Source organism: Poecilia reticulata, linkage group LG15 (assembly GCF_000633615.1).
Source record: "Poecilia reticulata strain Guanapo linkage group LG15, Guppy_female_1.0+MT, whole genome shotgun sequence".
NCBI lineage: Eukaryota > Metazoa > Chordata > Actinopteri > Cyprinodontiformes > Poeciliidae > Poecilia > Poecilia reticulata.
This window is the reverse complement of record NC_024345.1, coordinates 21,511,518-21,528,136: the sequence shown is the minus strand read 5'-3', so window position 1 is coordinate 21,528,136 and position 16,619 is coordinate 21,511,518. Positions and strand designations below refer to the sequence as shown.

General features: G+C 39.6%; 2 protein-coding genes across 4 annotated transcripts in view; one reads left to right on the top strand and one right to left on the bottom strand.

Annotated features, from left to right (window-relative positions):
- The window catches only part of cdh23 (cadherin-related 23), a 191,421-nt gene that overhangs the window by 18,586 nt on the left and 156,216 nt on the right, over window positions 1-16,619 (bottom strand). For both annotated transcript variants that reach the window (XM_008430094.2, XM_008430095.2), the window contains exons 38-42: window positions 2,437-2,658; window positions 2,227-2,346; window positions 1,937-2,117; window positions 1,721-1,854; window positions 333-542 (exon numbers count right to left, since the gene is read on the bottom strand). In XM_008430094.2, coding sequence (XP_008428316.1) covers window positions 333-542; window positions 1,721-1,854; window positions 1,937-2,117; window positions 2,227-2,346; window positions 2,437-2,658 — 867 coding nt within the window. The remainder of the gene's footprint in view (window positions 1-332; window positions 543-1,720; window positions 1,855-1,936; window positions 2,118-2,226; window positions 2,347-2,436; window positions 2,659-16,619) is intronic.
- The window catches only part of vsir (V-set immunoregulatory receptor), a 19,973-nt gene continuing 8,888 nt past the window's right edge, over window positions 5,535-16,619 (top strand). For both annotated transcript variants that reach the window (XM_017309049.1, XM_008430093.2), the window contains exon 1: window positions 5,535-5,705. In XM_017309049.1, the coding sequence (XP_017164538.1) occupies window positions 5,630-5,705 (76 nt within the window). In that variant the 5' untranslated portion in view covers window positions 5,535-5,629. The remainder of the gene's footprint in view (window positions 5,706-16,619) is intronic.

Below are 16,619 nucleotides of genomic sequence, written 5' to 3'. Positions count from 1 at the left end.
TGTTGCTCTGACTCTGACTCTAACGATGTTTATGGACTATTATGGGAATTTTTGGTGCGGTTCTGTAACAAACTTGCAGTCAGTGATATGTGGAAGTTTCCATGTTTATGTAAGAATAGTTGAAATAGTTTCAGCTGGAACTTTCTGTTCTCTTTAGCTGATTACAGAAGGAGAGAGAGAATTAGGAAACATCTGTGCACATCCTGCTAATACGAGCTGCTCTCACCAACATGCTGCACGTTTTTAAGACCAACATGAAGGTGTGGCCCTCCTGAACCAGGACAGAAGAACGGACAAATGTGTCCGGCTTCAGAGTTTTTGTGTTTTGTTACCGTGTCGTTGATGTAGAAGGCTCCGCCCGGGTTTCCAGCAGTGATGTTGTAAGTTAGAAGCGCGTTGCGTCCGCTATCTGCATCCCGAGCTTGAACTCTGGCCACGGAGGTGTGTATCGCCGCACCTTCACTCACACTGGTGTTGTAGGGCAAATTAAGGATGACGGGGTCGTTATCGTTGATGTCCAGAACGTAGACGCCCACCACCACCTGACGACCAGAAGCAGCACTGTTCAGGGAATCTCAAGTGTTCATAGAAAATATTGTTTCACAAAGATTATTAAGTAATATTTAGTTATAAATTCAGTTTCTCCTCTCCATTCATGTTTTGACATGACTGTTTGTTCACTCTGCCTTCATTCTGTGAATCTCTCTGATTGTGAGAACATCTTTAGTCCACATCCTCTCATGGCTCCATAGATTTTCTGTCACTCTCCTCTGCTGAAGTCATTCAGTCGGTTCATCATTTTGGATTCATGATTGAAAAATAAAATCTTCCCTTATCTTTAGCCTTCAGGCACCTAAGTATTACTGATGTAGTATTTGGTACTTGTAGCTTCTTATGAACAGCTCAGCGCTGTAAGTACCTCTGAGCTGCTCAAAACCTTCACAAAATCCAAAACTTTAAACACAAAGAACAGATAATGATGCAGCCACTACCGTGCTTTACTGCATGTACGTTATTCTTTTAGTTTCACCATAACTCAACCTTCCAGCCTCTTGTAAAACTTAATTGCTCAATTCAAAATAAAAAGAATACAGGAGATTGTCGTCACACACAGAACAGAACCACTTGTTGAAAATTTCTGAAGCTCATTCTGTGCAGTTTTTGTCATCTTTTCTGACTCGTAGCAGCTGAAAGAGAGATCTTTCTGATTCTTTGAAACTCCTCCGCCAACGACGGCGTTAGCTAAGAGATGCAGTGAGGAGAAGTCGAGAAAAGCCAACAAGAAAAGCTGAGCCTTCCTTCAGGTTCATCAGATTCACTGTAGCTGATGACAGGGTGACCTTACACTGACCCGGTGCTTTAACTGAGCCATCAAAGTTTTAATTTTAGTGTGTGCACTTCTGCAAAGAGGCAATTGCATATTTTTTTCATTTTATATTTTCCCCTGCTGTATCTATTGTTGTTCAGTTGAATTTTAAAAAGTGTGTATTATTAAACACAAAAACAGCTTTGAAATTGTCTATAGTTGTAGGAATGTATTCCTACAGCAGATATCTGAAAATAAAGGATATGGAAAGTATTTTGTGCACATTGTGCCGTTAGAATTATGCAAAGAGATATAATACAGAAGTGATGCTTATAAGTTCCCATTTATGGAAGAGGATATGATGACAAAGTTGCGTCTGCTTGCGCTGACGGCTGCTGACGTGAAGCGGCTCACCGAACTGTTGCGTGACGGCGTTCCCAGGTCCCGCGCCGTCACGGTGATGTTGTAGAAAGCTGTGGTCTCTCTGTCCAGCTCCACGTCCCTCCTCACCCGAAGCTCGCCCTCCACAGGAGAGATCATGAACTCATCTGAGAGCGAGGCAGAGAAAACCTCAGAGGGGAACGCAAACGGTTTGAGATGCTCCGAGAAAACAGACGGAGGGACACTGACTCTGGTTATCTCCACCGGTGATGCTGTACTCCACTTTGCCGTTGAGACCGGAGTCTTCATCGCTTGCTTTGAGGGTCCACACCCGCGGGCCCGGCTGGCCCTCCGTTACCTCAAAGGGACCCTCGTACTGTCTGGGGAAGGTTGGCGTCACGTCGTTCACGTCCAAGACGTTCACCGACACCTGGAAGCAGGAAGGAGACGGTTTTTTTTTATTCAAACCCCCACAAAGCAAGAGCTGGTGATGGGAATCTGGATTATCTCTGTAAAGATGATAAAAAAATGATCATTACTGTTGTGCTAGATGTCAGGCGAAGAGCAGGTTTCGGACACTGGTCAGTAGCCGTGACAACCAATGCATAATGCCCGTGGCTGATCTCGTAGTCCAGCTCCTTCACAGCAGTTATTCTCCCCTGAACACACACACACACACACGCACACACAGTTATTTATTTGTTTGTTTCCTTGTCGTTATCCCTTCCGTGACGGTGTAGACGCCTCACCGTGATGCTGTTGATGTTGAATGTTTGGATCAGGTTGCCCTGGGCGATTGCATATCGCAAGGTCCCATTCAGACCTTCATCTGGGTCAATGGCTGTTACCGTGGCGATGGTGGCCCCCACTGTTTCCGGTCCCTCGCTCAACACGGTGACGTACTCCTCCTCTGGAAACTCTGGGGCGTTGTCGTTCTCGTCCACGATTCGAATGTAGACGGTGGTAGAGGTCTGAAACGAAGACGGCAAAATTCATCCAGGTACAAAACACAAATATCAATTTTATATCCATAATTTCCTCCCAAAGCAATTCAAATTAAACCAGTTTAATTTAAATAAATACAAAGTCAGTTGATTGCAAAAGGGTAAACGACATTAAAGCATCAATATCTCCATCAACTTTTATCTAGACAGGAAGGAACAAAGTTAAACACAAACACACACATGCAGGAGTCGTTATTACTGAAAAGAGAAGAAAATAAGTTTAGACAAAGTTATTAGAAGTAGATAAAAATAGTTCTGGGTCAGAAGATCTTTCTACAGCAGAAATGACACAAACACACAATCAAAGCTCTGTTATAATACCACAATAATAATTTGATGATGCATATTCATATAATTTTATACTTTTCAGTTACTGCTTGTCTCAAAATAAATCAAGAAATGAAAGTATGAATCAATTTCTAAATGAAGCCCTCCAGTAAGAACTGAAAGCTTGATTGAGTAAATGAGGCGAGACTTTAACATGTTTTGGAGAAAAAAATAATTTTGAAATGTTTGTGGGAAAAAAGTTTGTTGAGTAAAGAAAAAACATTTAAATTTAGTGAAGGATTTTAAAGTAGGAAAAATGTAAAGTGACATGGAAGTGAAAGAAAGGCCTCAGTGACTTTCTGTTCAACCAGTCTGACGCGTTTATCCCACAACCAAGGTGGAAACAAGGAAGTTCGTCTTTGCATTTAACGGAAAACAAGACACAGATTATGTAATTAACAATTTTCATACAAATTCTTATGGAAATCAACTCAGACAGAGTGTATAATGAGGTGTAAAGTGAGAAACGAAGGTTGGAATACTGTTATTATCCCACTTCTGAAACGGAGACAGCAGTTTAGCATTTCTCCACCATGTGAGCGAGTGGACAACGTTTTGGAGGAGACGGTTCTGTTGGAGGAACAAACTCACAGGTGGTTTTAAGAACTCTGGGAGCTTAAAATCAGGCTTTGAAACTGAATTTAATGATCTTTCATTTACAGTACATCAAAGCAGAGTTAAGAAAAATCACAGTATATTAAGACCACAGAACATGTGCTTTGAGTAAACGGTGTGAGGAAAACCAACACACAAGAGCCAATAAGCCGCCTCTGCTTCTTTATGAGTTTGTTCCTCAGTCTTAAAAAACATTGCACTTTGAATCTCTGGTACAATGTGTTTTATGTGTAAATCTTTGTTTCTTTGTTATTTCACGAGTCAGAAAAGATGACAAAAACTGCACAGAATGAGCTTCAGAAATTTGCAACAAGTGGTTCTGTTCAGTGTGTGACGACAATCTCCTGTATTCTTTTTATTTTGAATTGAGCAATTAAGTTTTACAAGAGGCTGGAAGGTTGAGTTATGGTGAAACTAAAAGAATAACGTACACGCAGTAAAGCACGGTAGTGGCTGCATCATTATCTGTTCTTTGTGTTTAAAGTTTTGGATTTTGTGAAGGTTATGAGCAGCTCAGAGGTACTTATAGCGCTGAGCTGTTCATAAGAAGCTACAAGTACCAATTACTACATCAGTAAAACTTAGGTGCCTGAAGGCTAAAGATAAGGGAAGATTTTATTTTTCAATCATAAGATGGCCGCTGCAGCGCGTTTCACCGTTTGGCAATCCATAGTTTTGAAATTGTGGTTGTTTTGTCTGCCATGTGTCATTTCATAGCATTCCAGTTACTATAAACTAATCACAATTTAATATAAGCAAAAAAAGAAAAAAGAAACAGGTTAACTGACCTCGATATAAATAATACAAGCAGCAGAAGGCCACTCGGGTATTGGTCATCATGTGTCTTCATTTTTAGAAGTGGACAGGGTCAAACTGATTTAGAGTATTAAGCTCCATTCTCATTTATTTGGTGGATCATTTTCAGGAGCGGTTTACCTCTGATAGTTACTAGATTATCTGACCAGATCAAAAAAACGTTCTCAATACCAAGCAGACTTTGAAAAAGGAGCATTTTATTTTTTCAAAGCTTGTTCAAACAACTGCATGCGGAAATGTTTTATGCTAATCATATTTTCTACACAATGACAGATGTTCCCCTGGTGGTAACTGAGCTGCTTTTATTGGCATTCAGGGTAAATATTAAAGTAATAAAAGTGAAGCGATTACTTTGGGTACCAAGATAACAACTCAAAGGATGACTTGTTGAAACGCATTGACTTTTGTTTTTTTCTTTTTTATGGTAAAGGTTGAATGCTTAAAATAGAGCCAAGTATGCAGAAGTAGTTAAACGCTGAAATGTGAAATCAAGAGTGTTATTGCCTACAGCATTCATAATAATAATTTATTAGTATTTTGTAAACAAAATACATCATAGCATCTTATTCATTAAAAAAGTATGTGAAAGGTTTGAAGAGAAAGAAAACATTGGAAGAATAGTTTTTTGTTTTGTTTTGTTTACTATGCGAGGCGGCCATGTTGGACTTTTAGGACCCTCTGTGTTTACAGTTCTGACTTCATCTGTTGATTTCATTCTTAAAGATGAAACTTAAACATTTCAGCTTCTAGGTGGTGATTGAATTGAATATTCTTTTGTTCTTTATATGACAAAACAAACATATAAATTATTATTCTTATGGGTAACAGAGTAAAGGGGACTGAACAGTTGGAGATAATTTATTTACCAACATACATTGAATCTTGAGGTTAAAGTGCTAAGGTTGAATAAGGTATGAATCTTTAATCATTTTAGATTATTTTTAAAGTATATTTAGCATATGTAGATGTTTCATCTTTATTTTTTTCTCGGTGTTGTGCTGGCCTGAACCTCAGGGGGCGGAGCTTATGGCAGAGAAGGGGCGTGGCTTAACCACTCCTCGTACCGCTGTCTGCTCGACGTTTCATTTTACTACGACTGAACCGACGGAGAGTACAGAGGTCCAACAGCTGAGCACATTCTGCACTTCTGCTTCGTTTTGTTTTTAAAGTCCTGCCGGCCATGGAGAGGCGACGGACATCCGTCTGGAGGACAAAGTCCATGTTCTGGGTCTGTTTTCTGTTTGCTGCTGCTGAAGGTAAGCGCGTAAATCCCACTGACATCTGAAACTTAATACTTTCTAAACACCCCGCGGGTGTGAGGACTTGTTGTCACTTTTAAGCTGTGAGGATTTATGACTTTTTTCATTATTTGATTGTAGAAACTTAACAGAAGTTTTAATGTGTTTAGCAGTAACTCTACCCAGATGGAGTTATAATGCTGTGACAGCTCCAGCAGTTTAACCACCTCCTCTCCTCTGAAGCTTTTTTTCCACAAACAGCTGCGCAGCATCACAGTTTATGCTGGAGTGCTTATGTAAAAAACTCCGAGGTGAAAACATTTTCCACATTTCTCGGGTTGCTGCTGTTGTTTTGAGACGGAACATCTGGCGGCTTTAAATGCCCCTCCCTGTGGGGAACCAGCCGAAACACATGCAGCACTTTGGGGCGACATTTGTTTCTTTTCTTTTCTGTCTTTTTATATCTGCATGTCTAGAAAAAAAGGGAAAGGAGAAAGGCATTGCGGCACGCTGGCCCTTAACGAGCAGCGGTTTTCTGCATGTTTGGCCTTGTGCTGGAGGAGAGGAGAGAGGAGCAGCTGCTGCCTCTTATCGCTCCACGGATAAGTCTATTTAGATATGCAAACTCAAAGGAGAGGGTTCCTTAAAACACCTTAAACATGGATAAAATTATCTAAAAGTACCAAAGAGTTGCTAAGCTCACACACTGGGACACATTTAGGGTTCAGAGGTGAATGGGTGATGTTGACCGACTCATCTTTAACAATAATTTAGTCCCTTTAAATGTCATTTCATTCCTGTAAACAAACACTTTCCCTCTGCCAGTGTGTGCTAGTTTATTTTTTAATAGAAATAATAATTAAAGTGCTTTTTAAAAAAAATTGAATTACCTTTTTTAAAACCATATTTCCATTTATCACCCTGCCAGTTTTTCCCGACTCCTGGGTTAAATGATGTTGTGTGCAGGCTGCAGAGCGGTTCCTTGTTAATGTTTGAAAGGTAGAATTCACATACATTCTAGACCTGCTGCTCATTTTCTATTTATTTATTTTCTTACTGCCAGTTTACGACCCAAATAAGAGCTAAACAGAAACTGATTATATTTAGCTTCTGTTTGGACCAGTTTTCAGGTGCTCATCACGTTGCCCCTTTGTCACCGTTTGGTTATTTCACACCCAACTCTCCCAACCGTGAAATGGTTTCATCGACCATCCACCATGAGGGAATCCGTCACCAGGACAGCTCCGATCTGTTTGTTGTTCCTGCTTATTTGTCTTAGGATAAAGGATAAAATTTAGATACTGTGCTAATGAATTGTGCCAATATTAACTAATATGCAGTGTTCTAATCAAATAAATGAATAACAAAAAGATGGCTTGGTGTCACTATGGATCTTGGTAATTGCTGAATCCGTGTCTGAAGCTCCAGAAAGTAGGACTGTTGGTAATTTTCTCAGACATTGGAAGTGTGACGCATGTTGGAGTAGGCGGGTCGTGTTCAGATTTCTCACAAGTTCTGTCCTAGTTTTTTTGTTTTTGCGAAAAATAAAAATCTCCTGACCTTGTGGAAACCAACAGTTTCTCATAAAAGTATTTATTTTGACATAAGAAAGGAAGTAGTTTCTGACTCACCCAGTTGTGTTGACAAAGTTGGCTAATAGACTTCTCAATAGGTTGGCAAACTGCTAAAAAACTTTAGATACTTCTACATCTTAGCAGCGTTAAACTTAAGGATTTGTGACCACAGAGATTATCCAATGATTGGTGCTCAAGAGGAAAGTTGGAATTTGATTCAAACCTTAACTGGAGAATCCTGCAGATATTGTTTAAAATATTGTTTTGAGTCATGAAACATTACATTTGTGGCATTAGAAGATTAGATCTGATTTATTTCTTTCAAACAAAGTTTCTCTGCTTGTGAAAAGTATAAATGGGAGTTCTTAGTTTGCCAGGAAATAAAATATTAAATCTCATTTTGGTCAAATATTGCGCATCATCCCATCTGGTGAGTTGCACCTTAAACCCCTGGTACCAAAATATTAGTAACTTTTAATGTGCCTCTTTAAAAGTATTTTATATTGTAAGGTCTCCAAAACATTAGCCCAGTTTGTCTACATCCTCATAAATCCATTCTCTCCCATATCTCTCCTCCTTAACCTTGGGAGTTCAGTCAGGTGGAGGTGATATCCCAAATGTAGCCTCAAAACTTAGCTTTCCAACAATTATAGAAACGACTGGGACATGGTACATCCAGGGTAATATGTCTAAAACTGGCAATCAGTCTCCCAGTTCAGGTTTAAACCTGCAAAATGCCTTTGCAGTTTTTTCTCCTTTTCTGAAAAGCGACTGAGAGGCTCCATTAAGACATAACAAGACCGATTGGAAATGCCCTCACCCCGTTTCTGTGATCTCCTCATTGTTGGGGAGTTTCCTTCATTTTGAGGCTGTGATGAAAACAGTCGTCGTGCCTCTGCCAGTAATGGATTTCCACTCTGCAAGACCTGAGTGAAAGCCAGCTGCAATCACAGGCTCTTTTCCTCCCAGATAAGCATTTAGCTTCTTGTTGCGGACAATAGCGGAGAAAAAAAGGAGTCGATGAAGAACATACAATGTACGGAGGTCCAAAAGGGCCACAATGTGAGAAGTAAATAGAGTAAATTATTACATGGTAACTGAAGTGTGTAAATAATTAATTTAAGTAGTCTATTAATAGTAATTGGAATTTATAAGATTTTATCAATAAAAAGCAGGAAAATATAAATATTTTAATCCTTTGGATCACTAATGTTCTGGTTAAGATAATTAGTCTGAAGGAGACTTACTGTGCAGGTTAACCAATCAGAAGTAATATTAGTGATTATTTTTGATAATTTTTTAATTTTGGTCCTTTAAAAATGATCAAACTTCTCTTCCTCACAGGTTGTATAAAATAATTGACTACAACCTGAACAATGTATAATAGTAAGAGGTTAAAATGTAATTATTTTCAACTAAATTTTAATTCTGACAAATATATTGAGGGAAAGATTTTGTAAATTGTGTTTCCTCCCAGTTTCTGAGACTCTTATTTTGTAAATAATTAGTTGTAAATGTTAAATTATTAAGACATGATGCTTTCATAAATTACTCATAACATCTATTTATTTTTAGCTTAGTCCACAGTGACACTTTCAGCCCTCCGTATCTTATGAAACCACTCTAAGGTTCTTTATCGCTTTGCTTTCCTGTCCTGTTGCGCTCACATCGATTCTGAGCTAAATGAGTGCATCTTTATTAGGGAGCAGGTTTCCGTAATCAATCTCATTGACGATAACGTGCCTGCTGAGGGAGGGAGGAAGCTGATGAATGATTGTGCAACAGTTGTGTGGGCATATCCTGCATGTGCCGCATTAGTAATAACAGGAGAGTGGAGGCGGGGGCACTTCTATTGTTTTGGGAGTTTTTCTGCTGCGATCATCTTTAAAGGTCTGTATATTTGTCACGTTTAGCATGCAGCGATTTATGTCTAGACGTTACCAGCAGTGACCTCCACGCTGCTGGGAACACTTTGTCCCCCATGTGGGTGATTTTTCTCAGCAGCCCAGGGTCACGGCATTAACCACGTCGCTAGAGCCTTGACTGTTCAAGAACAACATGAAAAAAAGACTATCTTTGGTGATCCTTGGTGAGATTTCATAGTGATAACCAAAGATACACAAAAACATGATTTAATTTCTTTAGTTTTTAGAAAAACAACTGCTATTCCTACTTCCTCTAAATCATAAAACGCAACAATTAATACAGCTGTAGCGTCGTTAACATTTAATTTCAATTAATTTTAATACAGTTTATTTACCATCAGTTCACAATAAATGTCATTACAAGTCGCTGTACAGATCCAGTTTATAATATATAATTTAATCTATATAAATTCCAATTAGGGTGTGGTTATTCTGTATTGCATTTAAATTTAATTAATAATTCCTCCTGATAAAATCCATTAATTGTCACTGACTGTGTGGCAGGAGAGACAACAACATGTTTTTAGCAAGCAGAAAACCACAGATTCATATCTTTGTTGTTTTGATACATAGAATAAACAAACAATAAAAAACATCACTAGTAATGTTAGTGCAGATTTAATTTTTCAATGTAGACCATCACCTTTAAAAGCTGCTGATTTTAGTTACTGAGGTGTTATTACTCGTCAGAATAAAGCCAGCTGATTGGTTGCATTTCTGCAGTTTCATGATTATCCATATTTTGCGGGACTGGACATCTTTTCACTCACAGCAGTTTGTTTTGTTTGTACGAGTGGAACAACTCCACGGGAAGTGACCGGTGGTTTTGGATTGGCCGCTTTAGAGACGCCAGCCGACGTATTTCAGCTTCCTTTTTTTAATATTTTAGACAAAATCTGCAAATACGTACATTTCCCCAAAATAATTTGGAGCTATATTAAAAGGAAAAATCTATAAACAGGTGAATCTGCAAATACTGAACCATAAATAGACACGAGTCTAATGCATGACTTGAGGGAAAGCACCAAAAAATCACCTAATGTGTCCTGGTTTTCAGATTGCTTTACTGAAGATGGAAAATAAGTAACTTTAGGTTACTTCTTTTTCTGAACACGATGACCTGCTGACAGTTAACCACTTCCTGCTGTGACTAAGATTCAAACACTTCCTGTTGCTGATTTTACTGTCACACCAGAAGTTTCTACCAGAACTCCTTCTGCTCTTTGTTCACAGAGCCGACACTCCTGGTTTTTCCAACATCCTATGATGGAAAAGATCTGGGAATTAATGCAATATGGTTGTGTTGGAGTAATTTGGAACATTTATGGAGAGATGAACTCCTTAGATGAGTCAGATATCAAACTCTTCAACTTTGAGAGAGAGAAAGCTGTTAGTGGCAACAGGTGTCAACCAAACAAAGAGGGTCTGTTCCTGCGGCCCCCCGGGGATCACAGGAGCAGAAACCTAGATATGAGAGAGATAAACAACAAATCTGTCAGAAACATTCCTCCTGCAGATATCAATTAGCTTGCTGCGTGTTGATACGTTCAGGTTGGTACGGGTAAACTACACTCAGTTGGCATCTTCACAGCCTCCCTCCAAACACCTCCACACAAAAGCCCCGTCTTGTTGGAGTGATATCTTTGAAACACAATCTGTGTGAACCTGTGACCCTCTAATCTGAACCCATTTCAACCAGAAACTCAATCCTTATGTAAATCAGGCGAGAAAAGGCAGTCGGGTTTGTGAGGAAGGCGGGGTGGGTGTGAGACAGAAGAGACGCCCCATTGTCCCTCAGAGCAGACAGGAACAGCCAGAGGATACCAGTTTCACCTTAATCACCCTCCACGCTCTTCCTATTGCTTCTCCTTGCACACAATAGCGATTGTAGAACTCAGCTGCCTGAGAGGAAAATACTGCGTGGCACACACAGGATGCACACTCGACGTGTATACACACATTCACGGATAATCAAAGAGCAAAGGTTGCAGCGTATTAAGCTACCGTACTTCCTTTCCAGTTGATTGTTAACGAAACGTTTTAAACTGCGTTTGGCATTTGATCAAAAACAAGCTGCTGTGCTTCCTGATTTCAGCCCAAACCCCAGAATGCTTTCCTTGCTTGGTGCATGTGTGAATTCTCTGAAACTTAAACACACCGAGTTCATGACCAAAGTCTAGTTAAATCCCAGGAAGTTGCTGAAACAGCTGTTTTTCCGAGAAAACTTTCAGACATGTTGCAATACGTCCCACGTAAGCAGATTTTGGACACACTTTAAATATACAGTAAAAGAAGCATCATTCTAACTAACAAGTACGTTTTTCTTTACTTTCAATCAGTAAACACAAAAAATGCACATATTAAAGGACATTTTGATAAGTCAGCTCTGCAGGGACTCCAAGGAACCAGTGGGGCCAGTCGGGGACCAGTCAGGGCCAGTCGGGACCAGTCGGGACCAGTCGGGACCAGTCGGGACCAGGCTCCTACATGTGTTTGAGCAACTTGTGTAAATGAAAGAAAAATATATAACAAAATGCAAAGCTTCATTCTTATCATTGAATGCATCATTGCATCTAAACAGCCAATCAAAATCAACAAACAAGCAGCTGGACATGAGCCAAGGTTCACCTGAATCAATGTGCGCCTCTTTCTCACACACTACCTGTTGACTTTGTTGCTAATTGGCTTTTATCTATAAATATATGAGGACAGTTTCAGATAAAGATGAGTAGCAGACATCCGACCCTTCAAACAACCAGTAACAGGTTCCTCTCTGAGGACGATCGTTTTCATTCTGACGACTCTTGCTGTTCTGTTTGCTGCTCTTTTTGGAGACCTCTTCTCTCTGACAGTCCTGCTAACGGACACGACCCACACCTCTGAGACTGGAAGCCTCATCCGTGCCTTCAGGAATAGACACAACACCTGTAACAGCAAGGATTCTTCCAGAAAGCATAAAATCTCATGAAATTGTTCATCACCACAACTGTAAGCATGTCCAACCCCTCTGGGCACTAAAACTTGTTTTCGGGTTAACAATAGGCCATGAATTAGCCTTGTTGGATATGCGAGCTGGAGGCAGAGATCTTGGAGAAGTTGGATGTTTCAGAAGAGATTTCATCCTGACAGCTACAGCCGACAGTGGTTCTTTGTTATAATGCGAGCAGCAGTGGTGAGTCTGACGTGTTTATGGACCTGCAGGTTGCTCTGTCTGTGTTAGCTATGCATGAGCTGTAAAACAACTGGACGGCCGTTTAGAGATGCTCCAGCTTTGGTCCACCTCTCAGGCCACACACTGGTAACTTGTGTTCTGCTCATTTAAAAGAGTTGCAAATCTGACACCCGGGCCACAGACTTGAGCAGGCTCACCAAAAACAAAACCCACAACTGAGTTTTAGTTTGAATATACTCGGCACATGTTTGGACTCTTGAAATTCTTTAGCTTCTAACAACAAACATCAGTGGATTTTTGGGGGGATTTTATGTGATTAAGACAAAATGGTGCACAAATCTAAACATTTTCTACAAATTGAAATCAATAATTTACACCTCTCCTTTCATCTGATGCCTCTGAGTAATAAGTTCATCCAGTTGTCTTCAGAAGTCCCATAGTAAGTCCAGCTTTGTTTGTTGGAGGATATTGGAGAACAAACATCAGGAAGGAGAATCTGTGGACCTGATGCAGATTTTATGTAAAAGTGGTGAGAAGAAAGCCATAAGAAATCCTGTTTAAAGTTTGAAAGGAGCCACGTTGGGGATAGCTAAAATGTGGAAGAATGTGTTCAGGTCTCATTGAAGCATGGTGGAGGCAGCAGCATTCTGTGGGGATGCTTTACTTTGTGATGGATAGAGAATCTGGTCAGAGTTGGAGGGAAGTGATAGAGTGAAACGGGACGACCCTGGAAGAAAACCTGTCTGTAAAAGTCTTCTGACTGGAGCTGTCAGCTGATTCTAGCAGAGGTACAATGAAAGGCAACTTGTGTGTTAGAGTGGTCCAGTCAAAGTTCAGACCTAAGTCCAATTGAAAATATGTTTAAAGACTTGAAGATGTATGCTCTTCATCCAGTCTTACTCAGCTTGACGTATCTTGTAAAAATTAAAAATGTGGAAGAATGCATGTGCATGCCACACTTTTTAGATTTTTATGTGTGAAAGTTTTGAAAAGTCTTTGGTGGGGTGAGATCATTTATAGTGGACGGCGCAGGTAAGACTGTAAAAATTCAGATTTTAGCTGTGAGGAGACAGAGGGACGTTTTCACGAGTCTAAGAAACTCAGGAAGGAAGTCCACTCCTAAACTCGCCACCGGCCGCTCTCCTCCCTCCACATTTACATGTTCTGCAAATACACTTACTGTAACTTGTGACTTAAACTGTTACTACTCCTCATGCTTCTCTATTGATGCTGCTCGCCCCCTCACTTTCTTGTAGTTGGCTCGTACACACTTCCACATACTCTTCCTGTTCTCTTGCAGCACATAGCAATTTTAAATGCTGCACCGACTCCAGTCTGCTGCAGACACAGGCAGGTTTGCTCTGCTGGTTTTTTACATTGGTTCTGCTGGAGTCATTTATTCCACCGAGACGTTGAAGAGTGGTTACATGTCAGACTGCAGCTTCGGTCAGACGATTATTTTGTTTCAGCAAAATTAAGTAATGTTTATGAAAAACACACAAGTATAAAGAAGTTAAAACAGGATGTGGTTAAAAACAGAACTCATGAGTGAGACAGGTACACTATGTAAGAAGGGCTCACAGCCGTCATGCACTTCCTGATGTAAGAAGGGCTCACAGCTGTCATGCACTTCCTGATGTTTGAAAATACAAATATGTGCAGATAAACTGCTATTGCATCACAACACCACAACAACCCAACTTGTTTATTAGAGCTACACATCATTTTCATTGGTATCACACTCTATATTTATATATGTAACTTTGGCTCCAGAGCAGCTCAGTGTTTGTTTTAGTCAGCAGACGCTGCACCGTTTCTAACTGCGGCTTGGAGCCACGAAATGAAGAAAACAAACCGTGCTGACCCGACGGCAGGAAAAAACGCAAAAGCAGCAGAATCTGGTCATGAAATGCACACAGTAAAAAATGCTGGGTTATTTTCATAACCCATTTGCTGGGCAGAAGCTGCTGGGTTTTAGGTTGGTTTGATCAAACATTGGGTCAAAAAGCATAACTCAAGAGTTGGGTCAGAAATTTACTCTGCAGCTTGAATAATTCTGCTGGGTCAGGGGTTGGGTATATTCAGATTGTTTTTAATAAACAGGATTTAATAAATACTTACCCAGATATAGTGGTATAAAAACCCTTATGTTGAATTATGAGCTTCAACCCAATTTTGGGTCAATTTAAATTTGGTTAGTTGTCATTACCCAGCGTTGGGTCGGTCCATATTTGACCCAGCGCTGGGTTACAGATTGGGTTGTTTTTAACCCATCAGTTTTGGCAGCACGATAAGATTACTGGTTGCTGCAGAGGTTTGTTTGTGGAGTTATGTCTGTGGCATGTTGTGGTATCAGGCATGAATCTCATCTACTAAATAAAGATGTGATTCACTAAATGAATAGATTTTTACTTTGTTCTTTTTTAGCTGAACCTGATCTGTCAAATCCAGACAGTTGAGATAATTAAACATGTTTAGTCCTGTTTCAAAACAAACCCAGATATTTAGCAGTATCTATATTACAAGCTATGAAAACATTATTTAACTTGTTCAATTATTTAATATTCCAACAGTTTTCAGTAAGTGATGGCACAGTAACTCTAATAACTCAAAAATAAATTCTCCCGTTTTGCTGCCACTGCTGTTTGGTTGGATGATTGGTCAGTGAATGCTGTTTATGTTACAAAATGTGACAGCTCTTGTATTTTGTCTACAACTTTCGATCAGTTTCCTACAGAGAACCAAAATGCTGCAGAACATATGATGAAATGTGGTTGAGGCTTCTTCAAAGCTAGCTTGCTGGCTAGCTAGACGATGTTTTGTTAGCTAAGAGGATTATTCAAAAACTACTTCCTTTCTTTTTTCAAATGAAGATTGTTTTTGCATCCATGATGTGAAAAGGCTTCTTTCCTCTTACATATTTCATGCTTTTGGTTTTGGTCATACCTAATTATTTCAGATCAACACATTTTGTCACAAGACAAAGATAATCTAAAAGCTAATTTGATTTTTAAATGATAATTTAACCTAAAGTGGAACATTTAGTTTGTAATTATTAAATCATGAAGGGATTGTGATGCGATTTTACCAGCAACACACAAGCCTGGCAAGAGCTGAAACTGCAGAGTCAAGAAACCACTGAAGTGGAATCTGTTCAACAACAAAATTGGCCTAATATTCTCAAACAGCAAGGAATGTTTCTCCTAAAAGAAAGTCAAGAACTGATGGGAGGATACAGCTATGAGTCAGTCTGGCCCAGTTCATGTTTGCCAAAAACACGTTGAATCATAACGGAGATTTCTGGAAAAATATTGTGTTGAATGATGAGAAACATGTAGATGGGGTCCAAAGTTCACAGACTCTTTTGGGTTCATGGGTCATTTAGTTTCTTACATGCAGCCAAAATGGTTTGGATTCCTTTTTCTCAACATTTTGAAAGTGCTTTCACATTTCTCTGATATTTAAATACATTATGGCATAAGATCTTGTTACAGTCGTACCTGCTGAGGTGTATTTGGATGCTCTTCCTGGCTCTTTCAGTTTTGTGAGCTAAAGTTTCTCAGACTCCTGATGATTATCTTAAACCTTTTTTCCACTGAAAGATTTTATCCTGTTCAACTGGCAATAAACCAGCAAAAAACATCCCACCAATAACAGCAGAAGTCTGGTGGTAATGTAGCAAAATGCTCCCAGGACAGAAACTCTGAGCTTTGCTTTCCAGAATTACTTTGGGAGTTTTAATTCTGAAGATTTTTATTTGGTTCTGTGCAACTTCCTAATATAAATTCCCTAAATATTTATTCTGGAAAATCTAGTTCTTGCAGACCTAAAATACCCTGAACAAAATGTAACTTTTTGTTTTTCCTGCAGTGCTGCAGGGTTATTCTTCGTCATCTTTAATCTATAAATATTGGGGAGTTTTTCCCTTCCTCTCGGGTTTCTTTTGCCTTCCACTGCACACAAACACCTTCTTTCTTTTTCACATTCGTTCATGCTAAAAATGCTACCATCGATGAATACTAGTAGGATTTTTAGAGACAGACCAAAACGTACTTCATAGTTGTTTGTAGTTTGCAACAAGCCGTATAAGTGATAAACATATGGAAATACTTTGGTCAGGTGAGATTACATGCAAACTCAGCAAAAACTGAACTCATTATGTTGGTGAAACAAGATGTTTTTCAGCACCGACAGGGAGGCTGGTTTGTATGGAGCTGGTTTGTATGGAGCTGGTTTGTATGGAACTGGTTTGTATGGAGCT